Source organism: Callionymus lyra, chromosome 19 (genome assembly GCF_982586985.1).
Source record: "Callionymus lyra chromosome 19, fCalLyr1.hap1.1, whole genome shotgun sequence".
Lineage (NCBI taxonomy): Eukaryota > Metazoa > Chordata > Actinopteri > Syngnathiformes > Callionymidae > Callionymus > Callionymus lyra.
The window spans coordinates 8,549,026-8,576,006 of record NC_141836.1 but is presented as its reverse complement, the minus strand read 5'-3'; the positions used below and the strand labels follow the sequence as shown (position 1 = coordinate 8,576,006).

The 26,981-nt window shown below is 40.3% G+C and overlaps 1 protein-coding gene across 5 annotated transcripts in view; it reads left to right on the top strand.

Annotated features, from left to right (window-relative positions):
* Positions 1–18,637, top strand: part of atp2b3b (ATPase plasma membrane Ca2+ transporting 3b) — a 33,959-nt gene extending 15,322 nt beyond the window's left edge. For 2 of the 5 annotated variants that reach the window (XM_087782128.1, XM_087782126.1), the window contains 21 exons: positions 212–253; positions 344–508; positions 676–747; positions 834–976; positions 1,056–1,188; positions 2,364–2,473; positions 2,553–2,687; positions 3,107–3,213; positions 3,292–3,367; positions 4,967–5,125; positions 5,206–5,385; positions 5,952–6,039; positions 6,104–6,210; positions 6,442–6,633; positions 6,880–7,093; positions 7,159–7,370; positions 8,697–8,804; positions 8,882–9,064; positions 9,773–9,932; positions 10,197–10,253; positions 15,949–16,126. In XM_087782128.1, coding sequence (XP_087638254.1) covers positions 212–253; positions 344–508; positions 676–747; positions 834–976; positions 1,056–1,188; positions 2,364–2,473; positions 2,553–2,687; positions 3,107–3,213; positions 3,292–3,367; positions 4,967–5,125; positions 5,206–5,385; positions 5,952–6,039; positions 6,104–6,210; positions 6,442–6,633; positions 6,880–7,093; positions 7,159–7,370; positions 8,697–8,804; positions 8,882–9,064; positions 9,773–9,932; positions 10,197–10,253; positions 15,949–15,974 — 2,669 coding nt within the window. In that variant the 3' untranslated portion in view covers positions 15,975–16,126. Of the gene's footprint in view, positions 1–211; positions 254–343; positions 509–675; positions 748–833; positions 977–1,055; positions 1,189–2,363; positions 2,474–2,552; positions 2,688–3,106; positions 3,214–3,291; positions 3,368–4,966; positions 5,126–5,205; positions 5,386–5,951; positions 6,040–6,103; positions 6,211–6,441; positions 6,634–6,879; positions 7,094–7,158; positions 7,371–8,696; positions 8,805–8,881; positions 9,065–9,772; positions 9,933–10,196; positions 10,254–15,948 lie in introns of all 5 variants that reach the window. The other 3 variants (XM_087782125.1, XM_087782124.1, XM_087782127.1) reach the window with 2 other exon arrangements.
* Positions 18,638–26,981: the final 8,344 nt, after the last annotated feature.

Sequence of the window (26,981 nt, the reverse complement as noted above, 5' to 3'; positions counted from 1 at the left end):
TGGTGCTGTGAACGTGATCTAGAGGAATGTCTTTTCAGGCCTGATCTAGTGTATGACAGTGTGTGCATCTTCATAGCTCCCCCTTTTTAGTACCCTTTCTTTGTGGGTTTTCTGTTTTTCCAACTGTGTTTTTGACCGTCTCATTACTTATTAATGACTATGAAGCATGAAATCTGTTCCTCCTCGTAACTCAAACCCTCTCCTCTGCCAGGAAAACAACCTGATGGTGCAGTGGAGAACAACCAGAACAAAGGTAACACTTTGTCACCGTGCCTCACTTTCATCAGAGTCCAAGTCATCAGAGGTATGGATGGTCCAAATGTTTGTTCTTCCTGTGTTTAAGCCAAGAAACAGGATGGGGGGGTTGCCATGGAGATGCAACCTCTGAAGAGTGCAGAGGGAGGTGAGGTGGAGGATAGAGAAAAGAAGAAGACCAATATTCCCAAAAAGGAGAAGAGTGTGTTGCAGGGAAAGCTGACCAAGCTTGCTGTGCAGATTGGTAAAGCAGGTAAGAAATACTTTTTGTGTTTTACTTAACCAGGAAAGTCTTGATCTCTTTTTCAAAAATATAAAAGTACAATTATAGAATTGACCTCTAGAACTTCCCAGATAAATTAAATGTATATGTTGGTGTGTTTTAACAATATATCTAAAACATGATCAATCTCTCCACAGGTTTGGTGATGTCGGCCATCACTGTCATTATTCTGGTGTTGTACTTTGTCATCGACACGTTTGTGGTGGAAGGTTTGTTTCCGAACCATATTTTTTTTAAAGTTATTTCCCCAGTAAGTACGAAGCCTTCACTGTCGCCTCGCTGGTATGTGCTGCAGGTGAGGCGTGGGTGACAGAGTGCACCCCAGTCTACATCCAGTACTTTGTCAAATTCTTCATCATTGGAGTCACTGTGTTGGTGGTCGCCGTGCCCGAAGGGTTGCCGCTCGCAGTCACCATCTCTCTGGCCTACTCTGTCAAGGTAAAAAACATCATGAGGTCAATGTGATCAACACCTAAAATAAAAACATTTATTCATTTTTTTTTACCTGTATCGCCAGAAAATGATGAAGGACAACAATCTTGTGCGCCACCTGGACGCCTGTGAGACTATGGGCAACGCCACAGCAATCTGCTCCGACAAGACGGGCACCCTCACGACTAACCGGATGACTGTGGTGCAGGCTTTTATTAGTGAGTGAAGTCTTAAGAGGGTCTTTGATTGATGCTCATTTTTTGTAACTATCTTTCTTAGCCTGCTTTATGAATGAAAACTTTGTCGCCTTATATAAGTATCAATAGTCCAATAATGGCACTGGTAATGAAAAACAAAATGATAATGATAAAAACAAAAGGAACACGGATTTTGTTTTGGGACAAAGTCTGCATGTTCTTCATTCTTTAATCAACATTTGAAGCTACTGGTTGTTGACAATAAATGGTTATCAAAGTTTAAGTTGTTTTTTTTGGTCACCTGGCTCCGACTTCTTTCAGCCCAACTTGTCTTTTAAAGTCTACTTACTGACTGACTGCTGAACTTTTTTAATTTAACAGTGGCCCGTTTTATTTGAAGTCATTGTTGCTGCACAAACCTTTCCAAGACATCAGGCCATGATAAATCACAAGTCAGCATCACCTAAAGGGAATAGAGAAAGAAATCTTCTGAAGATTTAACTGGTTTTGTCTCCTTGGGACTTTGAGTGTTAGACCATGAAATATAAATTCTAATACCCCTCAGGTATTATTCACACTGTCTGAAAATTACATCTTTGAAAAAGGCCTAGACAGGAGTAACACTTACAGATACATGCATATGAATCTCCCACACTGTGTTGAAATTTTTATTCATCTTGAAATTCTAAAGAGTTCAGTCAAGGTTCTTGTTACACATAATGTGTAGAATTACTATTACCCAAAGCTAACTTATTCACAAAAATAGGTAAATGGCAAATCCCGTGTCTTCATGTATGCTTTCCTTATGATATTGACACTTTATACCGATGACAGGAGAAACTATTTCTGGGGAGGTTTTTGATTTAAAACAGCTATTGGCAGAGTGATGGACACCACGGACATCAAAGCCGGCCTGATTTGTAATCTCTATTTACTGGCTTAGGATAACTGTCTGCTACTCTTTTCCTAGGATTAAGGAATACTACCTGAAATGATTCTAATATAAACAGACTACTTTTTAGTGCTAAAGGGAATAAATAGAATCACATATCACGTATTTGTTACTTTTATTTAGGCAGGACTGCAGATCAGGCCCATCATCAGCCATTGAAAACAATTTAACTGTAAACAAATGTTTTTAAGGACCTGTGTAAGACATTTGGACAATTATTAAGATCTTGAAATGTTTCTTTTAGGTGATGTGCATCATCGTGTTGTCCCGGATCCTAATCAGATCAACTCCCGGACACTTGACCTGTTAGTCAACGCTATTTCCATCAACAGCGCCTACACTTCCAAGATCCTGGTCAGTCATTAACACATAAAAACCTCTCAATACTTCTGACCATTTACTAATCCTGACATTGATCTGTGCCCTGTCTTAGCCCCCTGATATAGAAGGAGGACTGGCTAAACAAGTGGGGAACAAAACAGAATGTGGCCTTCTGGGGTTTGTGTTGGACCTCAAGCGGGACTACGCCCCGGTCAGGGAGCAGATTCCTGAGGAGAGACTGTACAAGGTAAACGACGGCACGGAAAATGAAAATACATTCGATTAGAGACCAAGGGATTATCCATTTCCTCATAACATTGACATCATTCGGAGTGTAAACCAATTATTACCTCCAGTCCTGTTTAATGTTTATGTCTCGCTCTTGACTACAGACCAATATTTTGTTACCTGGTAGATAATAGTCTTTCATCAACGGATACATGAAGGTTTTTGAGTAGTGATTATAACACCGCTAGACAACCAGCTCTGAGCAAAGATCTTTGGATCTTTTGTTAATTGGAAACAAACAGAAAAAGTCACCTTAAGAGAGTTTTGTTTCAAGTAAAGGGCAATGCTAAAAAAATCAATTTGACAGTCGAATCTAATTATTTGATCGTACCAAGAGAAGCATGTGCACTATATTGCCACTGTTTTTGTCCCTCTCAGGTGTACACCTTTAATTCTGTTCGTAAATCCATGAGCACGGTCATCAAGCTGCCTGACGGCTCCTTCCGCCTTTATAGCAAAGGAGCATCGGAGATCATGCTGAAGAAGTGAGTGGAAGAAAATGTCTAACAACTGCCTTGAGATTTCAGTGAAGCTGAATATTTATTCACCTTAATCTTTGTAAGATGTTCCTACGTCCTGGATACCACTGGAGAGCCAAGAAGTTTCCGCCCTCGAGACAGAGACGAGATGGTCAAACAGGTGCAATACTTCCTCTTCTTGTTCTTTGATATCATTTGGCTATTGTACTCATTTCATTATTAAGGTAACTATCAGTGCCTCCGTATCACATCAACCAAACAATGACTAGATTATATTAAAACAATAAAAGTGAAAGCAGAAAACAGGAGATTTTCAGTGGCTATCTAAAATATTGTGATTTTAATTAAGTTAGATAGCTGATTGGGCTGTGTTTTTTTTTTTAATATTTTGAGTGTGTATCACACTCAAAAACAATGCAGTGCTGATCAGTAAAAATATAAAGACCAACATGCTGCTCACACTAAAAAATTGGACATTGCACTCATCGACAGGCATAAAAAATAAATACGTAAAAGCCAGTATAATTTTTGTCTATTATTTATTTAAAATATATATGTATATTTAATGATCGCTCATAGAACATTTGTAAACAATTCAACAGCCATAATTCGAAATCAATCCATGTGTAAGTAAAGTAAAAAGGTCATAAAAGGTTACCAAGGTTCTAATTTGTTTGTATCTGATTATTCCTGTTCATAAAAAATAAAAAAGAAACCTTGATCTTGTCTTTACATTTCTCCTCCAATGTTCCTGAAGCAGAATTATTTATTACCAAATAATTACTCTGAGAACTTGAGCCAAATTTAAAAATTGTCATTTTTCATAACTTGCTAATTGTACACACGCAAAAATGATGGTTTTCTCAGGTGGCGGTTTGCATCTCTTAGAGACGCGTAAGTGAGTTGTCTCAACAGTCCCTTGTTGTAGCCATGTGAATGTAGAAATAACACTGGTCGAGCAATCTTATGTGGGTTTTCATGATTTCTGAGACGACAGAAACAATTACTGTCGAATAACACATTTCTTCTACATCTATTTGTCTGGTTCAAGCCTAAATTATGGAAATTAAAGTGTAAGTTAAAATGAATCAAGCTATAAAAAATAAAAAAATTTACTAACAGTACCATCTTAAGTTCTGACGTGTCTAACGTTTGCTTACATGATATCCAGAAAGTTGCATCATATCAAATTATATAAAATCTAGCTTGCATCAGATCCCTGAAAGCTTCTGCTCACGTGCACACTCCCAGACAGACACGCACGCACACATAGATTAGCCTTGAGACTGATCGCGGCTCACGCCGTGAGAAAAATAACTCCTCTGCTTTCAGAACTTGATTCCAGCTCACTTCTTCATTTTGCTTCATGGCAGCTTTCTGCCACCTCTTCTTTAAATCACATTCTCTGCTGTCTGCAGCAGGCTAGGGGTCTTTCCCCTCCCGCTGTGTCAGGAACAATAATATTCCGCGAGTCAGCACATATAAACGTCAAAGTGTTTACAGGCAGCTGTACACTTTTTAAATATTGAAGTGGAAATTAACATTCCAACTAAAGCTTGCAATTGATGCTTACATTTAAAGCTGATTTTATTCATCGTGAGATTTGTACTTTTTATATTCTCCCTGTTATGCAGACATCTTGGACTCGCACATGTGTTGCTTATCGTAATAGTTTTGATTCTGCTCATGTCGCATGCATGTCAAGGAAGAGCAAAAGTAGTTGAATATGAAAGATGGAATCATTGTTGATGAACTACAGGTGATCGAGCCGATGGCATGTGAAGGGTTGAGAACCATCTGTATCGCGTACCGCAACCTTCCCGGCAATCCGGAACCCGACTGGGAAAACGAGGCTGAGATAGTGACGGAGCTGACCTGCATCACTGTAGTTGGAATTGAGGACCCAGTCCGGCCCGAGGTATCGTTTGTGCTTCACTGACTTTGAGAGTCCTTTCTATTTCTTTGGTGTGTGTTAATATGCGACGCTGTGTGTGGAAGGTTCCTGACGCAATCCGAAAGTGTCAACGTGCTGGCATCACTGTGCGGATGGTCACCGGTGATAACATTAACACGGCCAGAGCTATTGCTGCCAAATGTGGCATCATCCACCCAGGAGATGACTTTATCTGTATCGAAGGGAAGGACTTCAACAGGAGAATCCGGAATGAGAAGGGAGAGGTGAGTTTCAGGCTGCATTACTGAAGAGCCAAAATCAAAGAAAAAAAAAACGTTCTTCAAGTTTTGAGGTCAGGGTAAAACTAATAAAATCAAGAGGATTTTTATTATTTGCTGGAAGCAAAACTGCAAACTTCTACGCCACTGAGTTCCCGACAGTAGAGTAGAGGATGTTTATTTGATACGAAAGTGAGTCATACACTGATATTAGTGAATATTACCTTGAATTATTATATGGCCAGGGTTGAAAGTTAAGGTTATTCTTATAAGAGATATTGTTTTGAAAATTAAATGAATCAGTATCTCTATGGAGGTAGATCTGTTTAGTAAGTTTTCAATAATAAAAGAAAACAAATCTATCTGCATATAAAACTACCTGATTAATTTGAATCTTATATTATTTTAGTTGAAATTAAAGATTTAAATAAGTCAGGGGAGAACAAAAGAATGATAAGCATAACAAAGTTAATCTCACAATATTTCTGCGACATCATTCATCAAAACTAGTTACTTAATAGTTAGTTACTAAAAAAATCACCATCTTCCCTCCCTCCTTTTTTTCTTGATAGATTGAACAGGAACGTATCGACAAAATCTGGCCCAAACTGCGCGTGTTGGCTCGCTCCTCGCCTACAGACAAACACACTCTTGTTAAAGGTGAGATTCAGGGATTCAATATACGTGTCCTTGTTTTTGCTTTAACACTCTTATTCTCCTTCAGGCATCATTGACAGCACCGTCATAGAACAGAGGCAGGTCGTCGCAGTAACGGGAGATGGAACCAATGACGGGCCGGCGCTGAAGAAGGCTGATGTGGGCTTTGCCATGGTAATATGAAGAATATTATCATATAATAAATTGATTAAATAATCCACAAACCAGACAATTCCAGGCTTTGGAATACAACATGAAGAATTGACGTACCCGTGTTTCTACGTTGTCTTCGTGTCGCATGATTGGCTGAAAGTTTGGTCAACTAGCTCAGTTCTCTTTAAAAATGTATTTAAAGTCAATTTCTGACTAAACCTTCTTACACTCGGCTCTCACTCCTTCTCTCAGGGTATCGCGGGGACAGACGTGGCTAAAGAGGCTTCTGACATCATTCTGACCGACGACAACTTCAGCAGCATCGTGAAGGCGGTGATGTGGGGAAGAAACGTCTACGACAGCATCTCCAAGTTCCTGCAGTTCCAGCTGACAGTTAACGTGGTGGCAGTCATCGTAGCTTTCACTGGAGCCTGTATCACCCAGGTAGACTCAGACGTCAAAGAACAAGACTTTTTGTTAAAATGTGTCATTATTTAGACATTTAACATACATGTAGACTTTAAACTAAAAAATATAGAAATGAAATTATGTATTTGTTATACCTGTGCATATTTCAATGAACTCTAAAGGAATTTGTGGGTAAAAATGAGAGACACTATTAGAAGAGATAGATGTTTATCAATCCTTGGAGCCTTGGACTGATGAGGAAATCTTTAATATCTTTTGCAGGACTCTCCTCTGAAAGCCGTCCAAATGCTTTGGGTCAACCTGATCATGGACACTTTTGCATCTCTGGCCCTTGCCACCGAGCCCCCCACTGAAGCCCTGTTGCTACGGAAACCCTATGGCCGCAACAATCCACTCATCTCCCTCACGATGATGAAGAATATCTTGGGCCATGGAGTGTACCAGCTGGTCATCATCTTCACTTTGCTCTTCATCGGTCAGCTGATTCACTTCCTTTCTTACTCAAACAAGCTTCTAACTTTTCCTTTCGTTGTTGTGCAGGCGAGCGCATATTTAACATCGACAGCGGCCGCAATGCCCCGCTCCATTCCGCTCCATCCGAGCACTACACCATCATCTTCAACACCTTTGTGCTCATGCAGCTTTTCAATGAGATCAACGCTCGTAAGATTCATGGAGAGAGGAACGTCTTCGATGGCATTTTCGCCAACCCCATCTTCTGTTCCATCGTCCTCGGGACTTTTGCTATGCAGGTGCGCTGACATTTCATCGTCATCTTTTGATTTTTTTCTGTTGTGTGATCCGGGCAAGGGAATAGAAGATAAAGTTGAAGTTTGCTTGCTTGTGATGTATCAGATAAGAATGCTTATTGTTGCTAAAGGATTCTATATTTTTTATAATAATTGCTGTAAAACTACCCTGACTATTTTAAACCTGACAATAGATTATAAAAGAACCAAAAGATAAACTTTCCATTTGCAAATAATTACAACATCAACTTTGCGAAGTAAAACCAAGAAAGATAAAGAAAAGATTCGTAATCACGGTGTTCAGACAGAGAAAGGAGCTGCAAGTGTGTGTCTTTTGTTACCAGTGAAGCGACGGTTGAAAATACATTATTATTAGAATGTGAGCTGAGGATGCTGCAGAGACTCTAGAGAGTCAGATAAGTAAGATAGATGGATCCCCAGACTTCAGCAGAGAGTCTGTGGTGGGGTGTGTGTGTGTGCGTACGTGTGAGAAGCAGAGCTGTTATCTCTGTGAAAATTAGGACTGTGGTGATACTGCCATATCTGCAATACTGCTGCGAAACATGTAGCTCTCAGAAACTCGTCTTAAAAATATCTGTGACAATTGGCAAATTCCTTCTTTTCTCTTATTTTTTTTAAAATGTAATACTTGTCATGTGTACTGCATTACATTTCAGGGCAGCATAGTGTCAAAATGTATGATTAGAAAACTTAAATCTTGTAGAAAAGTGCTTAATATTTTGACTTGACAAGTTATCTTCCTAACAGGATGAGGCATCATCAATCAACTTTTAAAATTAGAAGTACATAATAAAGACTTTTTCTGACTTTAAATAGGGTATCCAATCCTGTGCTATGATGAAATGTTATCTCTCGCTTTCCTTGTTACAAGTTAAATACATACACTAAATAACTTTTTTTTTTTTTATCAATACCAGCTCATTTGCTGACACTGACAGTATAGAGCTGATGTTTTTTTAATTATTGTACTTGTTACATTAAATCAGCTAGATTGCAAAGCTGTCACTCTTAATATGTAATAATCAAGTTGCTTTTTAACGTTATTATCTTGACGTCATATATATTATTATGGAACTGGAATGACAACACGGTCTCAAAGATTTTGAGGAGGATTTTTAGTTAGAGAAATTTAAATATACATAACATAATGCGTACATTTGGCCTTTGTTTGTTTTTACTAAATATATTTTTTAAGTATGTCTTTACAGATGTGTGCACTCATATCTGTGCATTAATCTTATTGCAGTTGAGATGTTAATCAAATTATTGTCAGCAGGGCGTAAAGAAAAGCATGACTTTGTGTTGCAGATTGTGATTGTGCAGTGGGGAGGGAAACCCTTCAGCTGTGCTCCGCTCAACATGGAGCAGTGGCTCTGGTGTCTCTTTGTGGGAGTGGGAGAGCTGCTCTGGGGTCAGGTAAGAGCTCGCACACGCCCTCGACTTCTCCCCGTCTGTGTTGGGTCTGCTGACTCTGCAACTAACCGGATCTGCAGGTGATCGCCACAGTGCCAACCGAACGGCTGCCGTGCCTAAAGGAGGCAGGACTTGGTCTGGAACCGGGAGAGGAGGAGGGAGAGGAGATGGCGGAAGATGAAGAGGAGATTGACTGCGCTGAGAGGGAGCTGCGCCGCGGACAGATCCTCTGGTTCAGAGGCCTCAATCGCATCCAGACCCAGGTACTGACTGATCCAGGAGGATGAAACGGAACAAGTAGATCTCACTGAAGCTTTACATGGCCATGATACACAGTTTATTGAAGGCAGCAAAACACAATAGCGACCAAAATGTATGAAGGCTGCACTATAAATCATAATGATTCCCACTATTGTGCCTTAATAAAGTGCCAGTATCATGACCTTTCGCCAAATTTTGGAAAGAAAGACGAAGCCATGGATGTTGCATCAGCTTAGTTTATCACCGTCTGACGCGTGACACCGCTAGATGGCGTCACCTGATGAATTGTGTCAAACTGAAAGTTGTTTCTTTCTTCACACAGCTAACATTTGATCTTCTCCTGTGTCCATGACCATGTTTTTTTTTCCTAACCTGGACGTCGTTTTAGCGTTCGTTTCTGACCTTCTGTGTGTGTGTGAAAGCTTGATAAATTAAAGTGGACACAGTGTTGGCTGCTGTGATTGTGTGTTGCGAGAAGAAACATGAGCGGCCTTCATTGTGTGGACGATTTTCTCTCAGGAGGGGTCAGGTCTGAGTCTAGTAGCCATCAGGCAAACACACTGACATGTAGTCCTCAGAATGACAATGCTGTGTGTCACTTCTGTGACGGCAGCAAATGTTTTCTAAGGACACACGTGAGTAGGACACCCTCAGACCTCGGACCCTTCCTGCCTTCACTCAGTTGCTGCTGTCTTGTCTTTGTCCTGCAGATGGAGGTAGTGAGCACATTCAAGCGAAGCGGTTCGTTTCAGGGAGCTGTGAGGCGGCGCTCCTCCGTGCTCAGTCAGCTCCACGACGTAAACACTATATCTACCCCCTCTCACGTAGCTCTCTCCACTGCAACAGCCAATACCAGCCCAGCCCCTGGGAGTGAGTCCGCCGAACGCATGTACACACATACACACACACATGCACACACACACACACTTACCTGCTCTCACTATCTGTCTAAGTCAGACACACAAACACACTGCTGCACGGCACGTGGACTGCAGGTTCTGAATCTCTATGGTTGTGTTACCCTCCAGCTCGCTCGCTGCCTTGTGTCTGAATGTGTGAGTGTGTTTGTGTGTGTGTGTGTGTGTGAGAGTGTATGTCTAGGTTACTTTGTCTTTTATTCTCCTTTTCAAACAGCACCCAGTCCTGAACAGCTGTGCAATTCTGGTCTGACCTGGTCTGGTCCAAATCCAGGTCCGGTCCCAGTCCAGAGTTTTGTTGTTGATGGTCGGTGTGTGCAGGAGGAGGCTGGTGTCTCCCTCTCTGCCCTTAAAAGTTACAAAAAAACTGCTGAAATGAAATCCTTTGCCCGGCTCTGAGAGTGAAGGTCCTGCTCCTCCTGCACTGTGTGTCACTTTTTCTGTCTGTGATTGAGGTCAAGCGAGGTTACTGTGTTGCTCTTATCAGGTACATGTCGTTCCAATTGGATTCGTTCTCATTTCCAAATTCCTAAAACTGTAAACCTTCGAGTATAAGAGCCCCGAGTCACGTTTCTCTGCTCTTTGATTGTTGTCGCCTGATATCTTGTGTAACGGCATTTTCAGCTCCGGTGTCGACAAAAAGCTCGTCCTTCTCCTCCTGTCCACTTTTAACTTTCTCTCTTTTTCTCCAACGTTGCTCTTTCTTCTGTATTTACACAGCGCTGCAGGTTTCTTAGCCTTGAATCCTTTTTTGAAATGTCTTGAGTAGAGTGCTCTTTTGTTAAGTATTTAGATTCCAGCAGATCTAAATACAAGATAAGATTCCTTTTGTAGCTTTTTTCATCTAATTTTCTTTAAGAATTTTTCTCACCCTTCATTTCCTGATCAAATAATCCCTCCTTTCATGTTCTCCTTTGATTTCTCTGTATGTCAGTTCTGTGCTTGTTGACTTCAGTGTGTGAGAGTCCGTGTGTGTCTGTGTGTGCTCCTCTGCTGACTGTTTGTGTGTGCATGCCTGTTTCCTCATCTTTACTGTCTCCACCTGTCCTTCATTCGCTAATTGCTTTTCGTTCATCCCCCCGCTTCTCTCCTCACGTCACACTCGTGTCTCCCCCGTCGCTGTATCGCCAGTAGATGTAGAAACATGGAGGCTGGAGTCTCAGTGTGATCATTGTATACAGGAATTACCTGAACTTACTTTGGGAAACACATCCTTCTCTCCATCACTTTAGAGCATGACCATAGTTACTTCTATTATTTTCCCAGAGGAAACATGCAGGTGTGGACAGAGGGATGTGCAGTCAAAGTATGGGTCTCGAGGGTTCAGGTCCGACTACTGGCAGCTCATCGCTTGCTTCTTTCTCTTTCATCAAAGAGCTTTTGGTGTCCAAAGCTGGTAGCCGGCAGTAGTTTGACACAGTCAGTTTGCTTGTGATGACAGCAAAGGGATGGATGGAGAGAAAGCATTAGAGCTCGACTCGTAGCATAGTCGCACAAAACAAAAGCAAAAATACTGACAGCTGTGTCAAAGAGAGAGATCGCCACTGACTTTCTGCTCATGCACGCATCAGACAAGCAAGTTTGTTTGAGTGACTTTAGACCAACTACAAAACCCAACATTGAGATTGATTTACCACAAACACAAATCACTTTAGAATTATAACGGCACTGAGATAGTGTATACCTCCACCAAGGAGTAGGGACGGGCACCAAAGTGACACCAGTTCATAATCACAGTCATCAGACCGATAAGCAACAATGATATAACAACAGTCATTTATTATGAAAAATAAAAAATGCAAAAATAACAATACTTATTATTCAAAATTAAAAAAAAAATAATATAAATATATAGAATAGAAATGACAAACAGTCAGTTTTCATTGTCCTTAAATACAGATTTTTAGCCATTAATTCACACACAATTTAGCCACAAAATAATACTAAAGCAACTTGCTATCCGTTTTAATTTTTTTAAATAAAATATCCACTCAAACGAAGGAGCTCATTTAATGCAAATTTCTATAAATAAAAAAAAAGGAAAGTTTCCCTCCTACAGATTTCAACTTGAGTTCAAACGTCAGCTCCGCAGCATTCTAGAGTCTTTAAATGTCTACTAAAGAAGGTACAATGACAAAGAATTTGATACTAAAGTCACTTGAAACTAAATTTATTTTGATGATTTGATTGATTTAAGTAATATTTTTGCAAGTTATCAACTGAAGTGGGCTGAGTGAGGCCATACGAGTAAATAATAACCCGTTCACAACCTTCCTATGTCCAGATTAAATCATAAAATCTCAGTAAAATGCTGTTTACCAGTGAGCATTAGTAATGACAACACACAGTTACTGCAAACGAAACCATTTAAAAACGTGTCCAACTTGTTACAGAAATAAAGCGTTCTTCAGGATTTTTCCTGCAAAAGACGAAACATTGTCGACATTTCAAAACCGAGCCGTTTCTGAACAGAGCCCGTCCTCAGAACGATGAGTCATATGATATGTGCTGCTCGTCCTCAGGTAGCTGCAGGGTCATTGCTCTCCTCTTCCCTGCACAGCAGCTCTCTGCTTTGGCACCGTGCCTCACTGCAGTATGATGTGCGCTAGTTGTGATGCCGCCACCATCACCCGTCCTCCAGCCATCCCATAAAAAAGCAGCTTAGTCACCTACTGTAATGAATAATTGGAGCCATAAAGATGGATGTTTCACGCTTCCTTTCACTCAAACTTTGGTGATCCTTCAGGATCAGGACTTTTCTTTGGATCCTGTTTGTTTTCATTTCATAGTAGACGAGATAAGACTGGAAAAGATGACAGAAAACAAAACCCATGTCAGTCCTAGCTGATTTCAGAAAAGGCTTCCTCAGATGTTGAAGGATACTTGAAAGGTTTAAAACACGGTCTTGTTTATTTCATACATCTAGTTATGAGTTTTTCATCTGCGACCTGTGTTTCCTCGCCAAGAAATCCTGTCCCAAAGCCAGAGTGGAAATGTAAAGTCACCATCTGGTGTAGATCTGCCCACAACCCACCTCAAAGAACTTGAAGAAAAGGTGGATTTACTCCGAGTTTCTGGTCTCATACCTCACACACCCGCCAACATTAGCATCTCAACCACCCGTTAATAATTAGGGATATTGTTGAGACTTTATCCAATACTAAGTAGTTTCAATCTTTGGGCCACTGAAATAAACGAATAAACGTAACAATTCAAATGATTGTTTTATTAATGTTATTAATTAGAACTGCTCTATAATTCTGACACATCCAAAGAACATACAAACGCTTTTTTTTAAATCAGATTTTTCTAATTTCCTTTTTTCAAAGTTAAAGAGAACAAAAACAATGAACACAATGTGTAAAAACATGATAATGACAAAACACCTGCATTTTTCTTATGATAAATAATGTTTTTATTAAATTAATTTAGAGACTCAACATAAATGTGAAAATCTCTTAAGGAACTATGGGCACATGTTAAATTAGTTTGTCCATCCTGCCAGACATGAAGAGGAAACATTTAGCAAAAGGTCAAGAAATAAATATAACATTTCATTATTAATATTGTGGATGAAAATTCAAGTTAAAAGCTTGTCCTTATATTTAGAAGTGAAACTGTAGTTGGGAATTTAAACTCTGATATCTTAAACATTTCTACATCTTTAGGCGTTTTAAAATCTCCTGTTTTTCATCCGCAGCAACTGCAGGAAAACAAAACTCGAGCACATCCGATAACCTTGACATGGATTAATAGAACTTGACGTCACTGAGAAAAGTTCACGCAGGAGTTGAACTCAGCCCGTCACCGTGGTTTAAACCTTTCAAACGTGATCTGATTCAGATTCAGTTCGGCTCCTCCACACATGCATCTCCACAGTTGGGACATGAGGACCATCATCCGCCTCTCAGCTTCTCCCTCTTTATTTATGTTGCACTCTTTTGTTTTGCACACAGCAGCTCCTCCCCTCCTCCTCCATCAAGGTTCTGTCAACTTATAAAATGGGATGGAGGGTGGAGGGGGGGCAGACTACCAGGCCTCTCTGGTCTTACTGTGGGCGTCCTATACTCGAACGTTTACTAAAAAAAAACGACTAAAATGAAAACAAACAGAGCGCTGACTCAGCGAGAAGTGACCATCTCAAACCTTCTCAGTCTGCATGACGTGTTTTTCTACTGTCTGACAGGCTCTTTGGAAAAACAGAAGCACTGAACCTACTGCTTGACCGTCTGTCTTTCTGTCTGTCTGTGCGTCCAACACGTGAGTCAGAGTCGTGCGCAGAGACTCGTGCAACTGCTGACCGACACCTCTCCACATGTCAGCGTTGTGTGATTCGGTCTGAAGGTCTCTACGTAGGACTCTGTCTGTGCCTGTCAGTAAATCTGCATCTAACTGTTTCGTTTGAGCTCATGCTGCTTTTTTTTTCTTGGCTCGAGAGAGAGGGGGGGGGGGGTGCATGGACCAACGGCAGAGGAATGTTGATGCACGCACACACTTTACACTGCATAATGCACCTCATGGAACTCACTGTGTGTGTGTGTGTGTGTGTGAGGCATAAAAGTGAGTGTTTGTGACAAAGAAGTGATTCAGCATGACCCGTGGCCTCTCTCATGTGTGACAGGTTCTGTTTGGACCGACCAATCGCAAATGGGTTCTAACCTGCCGATGATTATTTTATGCAAGATTGTTTGTTTTATTTATTTTTTTGTCCTGCAGCTCCGTCATGACTTCACTGGCTCTGCACTGCTGCATGGCTGCAGTACATTCTTGCATGTGTGTGAGTGTGTTCTGGTGCATGCAGATGCGGAGTCCACAGGCTACAGCATGCATTTTTCTTCAGTGTGTGTGTGTGTGTGTGTGTGTGGACATAGGTTCAATGCCGGTATCTGATTTTTCTGTACTAACACAGTCACTTCTCCTGCTTCTACTCCATGTGTGCCTAACAAACCAGCATCATCTCTCTATGTGCATGCGAGTGGATCAGTGTGTGCTCACCAACATGCTGCATCGACTCTGGACACACACTGGCACATGCACATAAACCACGTGTGTATGACGTGTCTGCCGCTTCTGTGGTCCTTGTCCCGGTGACTCGTGAATGCTCTTTGTCTTGCGAGGTTGACGTGTGGGAACTGACAGAAACATCATCGCCATTTTGATACTTGAGTTTTGTCCGATAGAGACACACAGGATCGGGTGGACACGCATGTCTCAGATCAGGGGTAATTGTTGTTTCTGCTACTGAGGTAAGTAGTGAACGGTGTCGTCGCCTATTTTACCCTCAAATCTCGGTCACTTCAAATAAAATTACTCCTTTATTGCTTACTCAAAGCAACAGCCAACCCTATCCGTAAGTAAAAGCAGGTTCATCAGGCTTTAAAAGCTGCTGGAGTCTACTGTATCCTCTCGCCCTCAGTCATCGCCGTGATCTTGCGGGATTTTATTCTTCCTTTAGCTGCGTAGCTGCCATCCCGAGGTTTAATTGAAACGCAATAATGAACAAATGCTGTGAATAAATGCATGATAATTGTAAATTTAATAAATCTTTATTGAAATATAAACCATAAAAACTATGGTTATTATTTTACTATTTTACTATTTACTATTTTTTTCGTTATTCATATCATAGGGATAATATTTCAACATCTCCGTGAATCAATATTTTCTTCCTTCACGTTTATTAGTCTTAACCAGTTTCCTGCTCATTGGCGTATTCTATTCTATAATATTATTAGGTATTATTAGGTATTAGAAATGACCTTTGAACCCTAAGAGACGTGGGACGATGTCACGGGTGCGTGTCCACCTGTGAGGAGGTTCTGTCCAAAGGTCTCCACCTGGTCCTGAGTGTCTGTCTCACCTGCTGGAGAACACACATCTGTCTCTCGGTTTTCCCTCATCCTATCTCGTGATCCACTCTCTGACTCTCTCTGTTCTTCTTCCTCCTCTTCCTCTCCTCCTCCCTCCAGATGCGAGTGGTGAAAGCATTCCGTAGTCCACTGTACGAGGGCCGGGAGAAACCAGAATCCCGCAACTCCATCCACAACTTCATGGCCCATCCGGAGTTCCTCATCAACGACCTCATCCACAACATCCCGCTGATCGACGACACCGACGTGGACGAGGAGTCTGAGCTCAGCAGATACCACCACCTGCACCCGGCCCTCCGCAAGCCCCCGCCGCCCCCCGCCTCGCAACCCCAGCCCCCGCCTCGCACCCGCCCCGTCCGACCCTACCGTCAGCAGAGCCTTCCGGTGACTCCGTGCAACCGCAACAACAACAACAACAGCAGCAGCAGCAGCAGCAGCAGCAGTTCAGCCCACGACTCCAAACAGTGCCCACACGTCTCCACCTTCTTCCAGCAGCAGCTCCACCCGGGCTCCAGGGACCGGTCCGAGGCCCTCGACTCACGCATCGCCCGCCTCTACTGCGTGGAGACAACTTTATGACTTGCTCAGTAGCGAGTGAGGAGCAGGAGGGGGGTGGGAGGGGGGGGGAGTGAAGAACGAGAGGACGGGATGGAGGCGAGATGAGGGAGTTGGTGGAGGACGCGGACAATGACCTGGATATTCCTAAAAACATTGCAACCTCCACGGTTTTCGCTCCATCCGTCCGCCTCTCACGCCCTCGGCCCCCCCGCCCCCCTCCACCTCCACGTCTCCTCCTCGACCCTTGACCCCGCCTGATTCACACAGCTCTGCTTCAACACGTCAGCGAAGATGGAGAGCTGTGTGTCTTTGGAAGGAGGTGTGGCCGGTGGCGGGGGAGGGGGGGCTGCCATTTTCTCTTTCTACACCACCGCCGTCCGTCCATCACCTGCGTGCCGTTCAGCCACGAAAACCACCGCCATCGACGTGGCCTCGCTTGTCACTCTGCTAAAGCTTTAACTGCCATCTCTGTCCGGTGTAAACGCATCCTCCATTGACTCTCCGATGTCCTCCCTCGCTCGTGAAGACAATGGAAGGGAACCGATGGTTCGATCCACGCACCCCCGCGTGAGTTTGGGTGAAGGTTCAGAAAGTCTTCATCCGCTCGTCCGTGACCCGATTGTTTCCACTCGTCTTTTCTGTTCGTTTCGGTGAAAATGCTTGCAAAGAATTAACCCTTTAAACGCCATCAAACACTCGATGCACAGGCGATGGCCCTTTAAGACTAACGTGCACCCCCCCCCTCCCTCTGACCTCCCACTCCCCCCCGCTCACGTGCCATCATCACCATGTCCGTCAAGAACCGGGCTGGATCAGGTGTCGTCAGTATTCCGCGGCTACGCTAGCAGCTTGTTTATTAAAGAAGTCTTGGCAATAAAGCAAAAAACCCCTTTTTTTGGTTCGCAACCACGTAAACACTTGGGGGGTCGTGGTGACCGCCGGGGGGGCCAACCCTCCACCGCAACATTCCATCAACATACATTCCAAAGACATCCGGGTGAGAGAAGTCCTCATGTTGCACTAGGCTGAACCGCTGACTCCAACGTTGCCTCGGAGGGCAATGCAATGCAAAACTGGAAGACCCACCCCCCCACCACCACACCCCCAATATCCCATCTTGGTACCCTCCCTTCTCTCCCCCCCACCGCCACCACCAGACGAGGTTGTCGGACACCTGAACCCCCAGATTAGTCTTATACAGACGATCATTCATGCAAACACAGGAGGACATTTCCTGCTGGTGCCAGGCTCTCTGGGACCCCCAGACCCCCCCCGTCCACGCCCCCCTCCCTTATCTGTACAGAACTCTGTCTTCTTGAATGCTCATCCTCATCGCCACCACCTGACCTGTGTGTCGGCCGCTGGTGACATTGTATTGGTCTGTCTGTTTTGAAGCATGCATTTGGTATCATTAATGTCACTCTTTATGTGTTGGTAACTCATTTAGGCTCCTGTGCTCTGATGCTCGCATCTGCTCTTCCTGTCTCACACAGACACATCCTGTCCAAATTTTAGCCAGAGCGCCACCTACCTGCGACGCACACACACCGACAGTAGCGTGTCTTATTCGACGCTCCATCTCTGTCCGTCCACGTTACATCCGGGTGTGAGATAGAACGCACACACACACACACACACACACGACTGTACAGAGCGCCCCCGAAAAAATGTGCACATCTTTGGTTCACAGGTACTATGTTCCTGTTACACTTTCTTTTAATGGCTTTTTGTAAAGAAAGGAAAACAGAATCCAAGCGCTTGTATATTATTACGACGATCCATTTCCTCCCACTGATGGAACAAAGACACATTTCTCCCGAGCATATTCTGAGGGCTGTGTTTTCTGTCCACGGAACAGTGGCGCGTGCACGAGAAGTCTCTGAAGAGCCGAGACGCTGTGTACATAGAGGAGAGACAAACGTACCTCATCAGGGTCTTGACTTCCTGGACACAGACTGGACTGAGGACCAAGAGCTGGACGCGGAGCTCGAGTCTGCAGAAGTGCGGCGCGCGCCGTTTAGGCTGCTCTCTGAGATCTGCCGAGTGTTTTACTGCCATGTGACATGACCAGATGAAGGTTTTACATTACTCATGATATATATATACATATATATATTATTGTAAATACTGCGTGTGGAATGCCCCCTCCCCCTTCTTGCACAACACTACGCTGTTCTGCAGACAGAAAATGCAGCCTAGACTGTGCTGACATGAAACAAAAAACACAAAAGGATAAAAAAACAAAGACTATTGAATATATTAAAGAGTTACCTGCCTGTTATTTAAGCGAATAAATATCTATATATGAGGAAGAACACACCTGTATACTGTAGACTAAATCTGTATGGAAATCTAAGAGAATTTAATGGGAAATAAGTCCAACACCTTTTGTCTGTATGAAAGAAAAAAATACATCAAAGTATTCTACAATAATAACTTTGACAAAGTCTGTGTGCTCCTGTGTTGTTTATGTGTGTTTGCTTTTTTCTATCTTTTTTCTTTTGGACATTCATCGAGGACTAGGACTAGAAGCCAACTTAAAAATAATTTGAAATAATTTATGGAAGCTTTGTTTTTAAAAAGACAGTTGAAGATACAACAATATTAATTAAAATAGTCAAGGAAGAGAAAATGAATATAATAAAAGGTCAAGGGTCAAAGTTGAGTTCAATATTTGTAGTATCCGAACATTACCACAAGGTGTCGATCGTAAGTAAGTTATTAAGTAAGTAGAGCGCTTTTCCAGACCAGCGCAGAAAGCTCTAAAACAATCAAAATAATACCCATTAAAATATTTACTTAAAGGGTCGTAAGTTGTTTAACTATTTTGTCAATATAATAACTTATTTTTCGATTTTGCTCTTTCGTCTCATAAAGTTATAAAAGTGTCTCCAGATAAATATTGAGTGACGAACGGAAATTAATTTTGTCGGTTACTACCATTTATCGCCACAAGAGGGCACACTTCCTAAATCCTCGCCACAGGGATTTTATCAACAGGCTCTTTATTAACTACAAAATAATAATTGACTTCTATAAATATAATTTAATGTTAAAACACTGTATTTAAAAGTGTATATTTGAGATGAATTTATGACATTTTTCGCCACAAGAGGGCAGAAATCCCAGATCATTAAAAGTGTTTTATCAGAGTCAGAAACCTTTATTGCCATTATTAGTGAAGAAGCTCCACTAATTAGGAATTTTCTTTGGTCAATTATGCAACATCAAACATTAAGCTATAAACGTGATAAAATAACATTTACAATTTGTCTATTTACAAAGTGCAGTTGTGGAAGTGGAGACAATTAAAACAGGTTTGTTTTCATCATCATGAACTGCTCATTATTCACAATGTCAAATATCTGGTGCTTATTTAACTTTAATCAACTCGATGTTAGGCAAATTAAAGAAAAGCAACAGCAAGTTTTAAAGACGGGTCAAAATTGAGCTAAATTAAAAAAGATATAGTATCAGAAAAAAACCCAGGGGCGGAAAACTCCACCTTGTCTAGGCGTCGTTAAACTCGTTATTTTTTTGTATATTCAGAAGTAAGAATAGGACTCAGGGTCGAACGGAAAATCACATTTGGATTAATATCATATTTCGCCACACGAGGGCAGCAATCCTAAATTATTTCTACCACGGGTCTGTTTTATCATGTAATTGTTAACATATGATAAAAATATACAGAAATATCTCTGGTGCTCCTTGAACTTTTGTTGAATTAATTTTAGGAAAATTTAGGAAAAGAAAACACAATTTTCTATCTAAGGTTCGTATTGAGGAAAATAAAAATATAATTAAGTGACGGATAAATTCACTTTTCCGGGTAAATATCATTTGTCGCCACAAGAGGGCAGAAATCCCAAATCATTGCCAACTCGGGGCTGTTTTATCATCATGTGAATTGTTTTCATAATGGAGCTAAATTATTAACTGTAGTATCCAAAAATAAACACCAGAGGGCGTAAAGCTCCACATTGACTCGGCGTCGTTAAACGTTTAGTAGTAAGAATAGTATTAGAGGTCGAACAGAAAATCACTTTTGGGTTAATATCATTTATCGCCACAAGAGGGCATAAATCCTGAATCATTTCTACAACCTGTCTGTTTTATCGTCGTGTGGCTGATGATTAGAAAATGTATCTGGTGCTTCTTGAACTTGTGTTAACTTAATTTACGGCATATTAAAGTCAGGAAAAATGTTTAAAATGGTCAAATTGAGTAAAAAATATTAAGCGACGAACGAATTCACCTTTGGGAATAATATCACTTTACGCCAAAAGAGGGCAGAAATCCTAAATAATTGTCAACTCGTGGCTGTTTTATCAGCATATGATGCTCTTTATTCACAACAAGGCCTCACTGGTTCTTTCCTTAACTTAATTTATGACAAAATTAGAGGAAAAGCTAAAACATATTTTAGTGAAGGATCATTATTGAGCTAAATAAATATTTGTAGTATCCAAAAATAAACAGCAGGTAACAGACTCGTTAGTCACAAATCTGGTTAATTTGTCAAATCACTGTGCATTTTCATTTCCTTCGTGTCATTATTAGCGATTAGGGTGTTTTAGTCCTACGAATATTATAAGTGTCGATCGTTTATTCATGTGTGAATGGCTGTCAAAGCGCTTTGTGACCCTGGTCTAGAAAGGCGCTATATAAATAGAGATTATTATTATTATTATTATTATTATTATTATTTAACTTACTTACTTACTTTTTGGGTTTATATCATTTCTCGCCACAAGAGGGCAGCAATACTAAATTATCGCCACGTCGGTGTTTTATCATCATGTGACACCTTTTTTCACGACAAAACCTCTAGTGCTCCTGGATCCTTCGTGAAATTAATTTAAGGAACATTTTTTTAACTAATAACTTGTAATTAATTGTTTTTATCGATCGGCCATTATTAAGTTAAAGCGATAATTGCAGTACTGGACATAATCAACAGATGGTATTCAACTAATTCCGTAGGGCGCAAAAGTGGTTGAATAGGAGATTTTCTTCAAATTATTTTATATAATTATTTATTTTATATTAAGTTTCTATTTCTTAGAATGGCATCTATGGTGATCACACGCGACTTATTTGAGAAATTAGTTCCGCCCTATCCTGGTTTTCGCACGGACGCATTTCATTGCGGACCACAACAAGCTTTCCCTATGCGTCCCTTTTTTTTACACTTGATCTGTTCTGATTTGTGACTTAATGCGATTCCTCGGGGACACAAATGAAAATACATAGAGTTGTTTGTTCAGGGAAGGATATTTGGCTTCATGCGCCATGATAATGATCAGATTGTCGATCTGTCAAAGCAGTTTATTGAACTGAAGTGTCTCCACAATGACCTCGCGTGATTTCTACCGCCGTTCTCTGGATCTATTTTGTCCACAGACTTTGTTTTATGTTGTAAAGTGAGTCAAAATGGAGGCTGTGAAAACACACCTGGACTGACCAGGGGACTTTTGTTTTGTGGACAGACACTGACCACTGCAGATCCAAGTTGGCTGAAGATTTACCAGGCACTTAATGTCTGTCATGTTTCTTTGGCTATTTGTCACTGGTGTCAAGTGAACAGCTTCATAAAAAGTCCCAAAAATAAAATAGCATCAATTTATCATCAATATATATATATGTATATATATATATCAATTTCCACCCTTTAATCAATTTCCACCCTTTAATCAATTCACTAGTTCAATATAAAACTGAATCTGGTCATTCTTACGAAACTTGTCTTGTCTTTCCTGTCGTCCAGGTCGTGTTTTTCTACAGGATTACTTCAGTGTGATAACTCACTCAGATTATCGTGTGATAAAAGTGGGATCCAGAGGTCTTGGGTTCAAGTCCCAATTGTCATTTCACACTTGTGAGATCTTGGCTCACAAGTGTGAAGGTCAAATGCTTCCAACAAAAGTTTCAAGAGTCAGTTGTTCTAGTGTAGTAGTCTCATTCTTGGCATTGGACAGTTTGTATCATCAAGTCAAGTTTGTGTTTTTCCATGTGATGAGTCCAGGTTTATAGCTCAGTTTGATAATTGTGTGTCAGCAGGAACACCTTGAGGTCTTGGGTTCAAGACCTGGCTATGTCTTTAGTCTTGAGACTTAAACTCAGCGTGAACCTCAAATAAATCCAAAGAAGATTTAAGTAGTCAAGATGATCTGGTGTAGAGGTTGAACTCTTGGCATGGACAACCAGAGGTCTTCGGTTCAAGACCCAGTTGTATCTTTAGTCTTGAGCTATAAACTTAGCATAAGGGTCAAATAAAACAAAACGAAAAAATATAGTGTGAAGGTGATCTAGTGCAGTGGTCAAACTCTCTGCATTAACATCCAGAGGTCTTGGGTTCTAGTCCCAACAGAGGCTTTAGTCTTCATATTTTAACTACAAGTGAAGTTCAAATAAAACAGAACCAAAATGTTGAGCATGAAGATGATCTAGTGTAGTGGTCAGACTCTCTGCATCAAGATCCAGAGGTCTTGGGTTCAAGTTCTGACAGTCTTTAGTCTTCATATTTTGACTGAGAGTGAAGGTCAAATAAAACAAAACAAAAATATTTGCTGTGAAGGTGATCTGGTGCAGTGGTAGCACCCTCTGCATAGACAACCAAAGGTCTTTGGTTCAAATCCTGGTTGTATTTTTAATCTTGAGATTTTGACTGAGAGTGAAGGTCAAATAAAACAAAACCAAAATTTTTGCTGTGAAGGTGATCTAGTGCAGTGGTAGTACTCTCTGCATAGACAACCAAAGGTCTTTGGTTCAAATCCTGGTTGTATTTTTAATCTTGAGATTTTGACTGAGAGTGAAGGTCAAATAAAACAAAACCAAAATGTTTGCTGTTAAGGTGATCTAGTGCAGTGGTAGCACTCTCTGCATAGACAACCAAAGGTATTAGGTTCAAGTCCTGGTTGTATTTTTAATCTTGAGATTTTGACTGAGAGTGAAGGTCAAATAAAACAAAACCAAAAAATAAAGAGTGAACGTGATCTAGTCTAGTGGTTGGACTCTCTGCACGAACAACCAGAGGTCATGGGTTCAAGACCCAGCTGCTACCTTAGTTTTGAGATTTTGACTGAGAGTGAAGGTCAAATAAAACAAAACCAAAATATTTGCTGTGAAGGTGATCTAGTGTAGTGGTGAGATCAACCGACTGGCGGTTCTCTGAGCCTCACAAGCTCAGGGTTCGAATCCCACCCTTCACTCGGGGAGCTGGAGCAAACCAGACCGGGCGCGAATCCGGGGTAGTAGGGCCGTGTCCTCCCCCGAAACATCAAGAGAGCAAAAGGAGGGGGTTATACTTTTATTTTGCATATGGAAAATCTCTAAAACTATGGCATCAAAACTTGGTCTCTCCTCCCCCCTCCGCAGACCCCACTATATCCCCTCCTCCCCAACAGGAAGTGGTTCCATGAAGATCAAGTGAGGGACACTTGATCTTCATCAAACCACTTCCTGTTGCCCAGGAAGTTGAAGAAAAGCATGAAGACTCCTCAGGTTCTCCATGCAGCAGCTTCAGATGCTCCTGTGGTGGAGAACAGAGGACGTCACAACTCTGCAGGTCAAAGATCAAATACAGAGACTCACCCAGGCAGAGCAGCAGATCCTCACAAAGACGTCCATGAAGTCCATGAAGTCCATGACCACGTTTTCCTTCATGTCCTCAAACACCTTCTGTTCAGGAAGGAGACATTAGGACCAAACCAGAGTTCATGGACGACTGAAGACACTTACACAAGTGGTGTTAGCGAGCGATGGATCTCATGATGACCTTGAAGGTTCAATCTTCGTCACATATGTTCAAGAATCTTCTCCACAACTGGACTCTTCGTACTCAGTACCAGTGAACCCCAGCAGGGGGCGGACGAGCTGAGCCAGCTGGAGAATAAAGAAGAACAATTAATGAAACTACATGTTTACACAACAACATCCTCACTTTTTTAAACAGTTGAACGTGAGTGAATTTCTGTTTGATATAACTTATGTAACGTTCAACTAACAATGAGAAAACGTTCTGTTATTTGAGAGAAACACTCGAGGACAGCAACACTTACTACAGATGTGCTCATTCTTCTCATTTTATTTGAAATTAAACTTTCCCCTTTTTACTTTCACAGTATCATTCAGATGACACTGAGCATTAACAAGACAAACTGCAGTGAAGAGTCAGAGAAATATATAAAAAGGCACAAAAAATGTGTTTTGTGATTTATTTACACATTTGAAAGATAAATGCTCTTGTTGTTACCTCTGCTCATCAACACTGTTATCATTGTGCAAATAATAAAGAACATCAACAACTATTATTGATTCTAGCAGTGGTGATGAGCAGAGATAAAAAGAGCATTTGTCTCATAAATGTGTAAATAAATAAGAAAATCAACGAATATTCTAAGACTATTGTTGGTATTATACTTGAAGACGGCTCAACATGTCTGAAAGTATAAAAGTTGTTGCATCTATAAGGACAAAAATCATACATCACCACTCTTTGAATGTAAAACGATTAATTGTTGGTTTTCTTTATTTGATAAAGTTGTGTACTTGTTTTGTTTTTTACCATGGTATCAGAAAGTATTGAAAAAATGTACTGGTATTTGTATTAAGTCCTAAAAGCGAACTTTAAGATGTTTTCTACCAAACCTTTGATAATATTGATTATCCGAGTTTTGTTTCCAAGATGGACAATTAATAATGATATTAACTTAAACAAGTAAAAATTTTAATATACATTTTTATAATTGAATACTTTTGGAATACAATAATATAACATTAAAGTAAAAAAAAACAACATTGTTTCTAACGGATTAATTCATCATATATAAAAAAAAAAATGAAGGACATTCAATTGAAAATTATAAACATGATTTATCACACTAATATTTACATTTCAACATTTAATTAAATGTCTGTCAAAGTGAACATGAAAATATTCAGCATTTGCTGCCTTGATTGAAAACAAAAAAAAATCTGAGGATTTATACGTTTTTATTGAGAGAAATATTGAAGTGACTCTCTAAAATGAAAAACATATTATTGTTAGGGAGGCACTGAACCAGAACTCTAATCTGATTTCAATAAATCCTGCACAACTCAGTCTCCATCAATACTAGTTTCATGTATTAAAAATGTGTTTAAAACCGCGATTATGAACGACTTCCTCTGCACTCGGAAGTCCCTTACATGCCCATATTCATTAAGCCGTTTCAGACTAGTTTAATGGATTTGTATACACCAAACAACAACTTTGCTTTTATTTAACTTGTTTTAATTTAAATTGCGTTGTTCTAAACATCTGGATAATATTTTGTACTTTTTAGTTAAATAAAACAATGAAACTATTTCACCATGTTTAAGTTCTTTCTTAACAGCTTGAGTATGTTGCATCAACACCGTGATAATAATGATACCTGTAATGACTGAGGTCACAATGATCGTCACATTAAGGTTGTCAGACAGTTACATCACTTTTTTAATTCTACAAAAGTTTATTTGGTTCTAAAATGTTGGTTTTCACTTAACGATCTTGACGCCTGCAGTTGTTTATGTTCCTCACAATATTGTTCCTTTGTTTATGAAATATTGTTTAACAATTTCTTCTTCATCCAAATCAATAACTTTGTAATTCCATGTGTTTTGTTTATTTTTATTCGAAGCATGAGCAGAGTTCTCTCACAGCTGGTAATAAAGTTGATTTTTAACGTTGGCATCTGTATCAGGACCATTCAAAGTATGATTCATGGTTCATCCTTAATTATTGTATTATCAATACCAAGATAAAAATACTGACAATCATATAAACATTTTTACCTTCCTCAGCAAATATCACACTCTAGTTTTAAAAATTCACTCCTAATATTTGCCATTTGAAAAACTTTACTGAAAGTATTACATGAATTATAAAATAGAATTATTATCTTATTTTCTCAAAGAACAGTAATTTGTGTACTAACTTTTAAATTATTTTTTTTGGTTGTGATTATTTTGGATATCTTTTCGTGAGCAAATTTAAATGTATCCATTTATTTTAATTCAGTATTATCTTTTTGTTCATGGGTTTCTTTGTTCAGGTCTGTTATAAATAAACATCTCATTCTGAGAATATTATTATAAACTAATGTATGTATAAATTGATTTAATCTGTAATAAAGGAAAGTAAATGCATAAATAAATGGCCTGAGTGTGAAGACAAAACGTTCAAATAAACTTCTTGTGTCCAGAGATTTTTCTCATTTAAAAGCTGTTTGACAGATTTAAGGCTGGATTCATTAAATTTTAACATTATCAACCAAGTAAAACCCTTGAAATAAACTTTAAGTTTGCATGAATAAAAGTCTCCCTCGAGATACTTTTTAGAATATTTTTACCACATGTTCTTGACTAAAAGTTTACCTTTTGACCTTTGACCTCATTAGTGTCAGGTGCGCTTCTTAGCATTAGCTTTAACATTAGCAACAATGATTTCAGATACAGTTGCACTGAAAGTGACTTTAATTCAACACATGCATGAACGAGAAAGACTCAGATATAGTGTTTAACTTTATAAACTTCAGGAGAAACGTTAA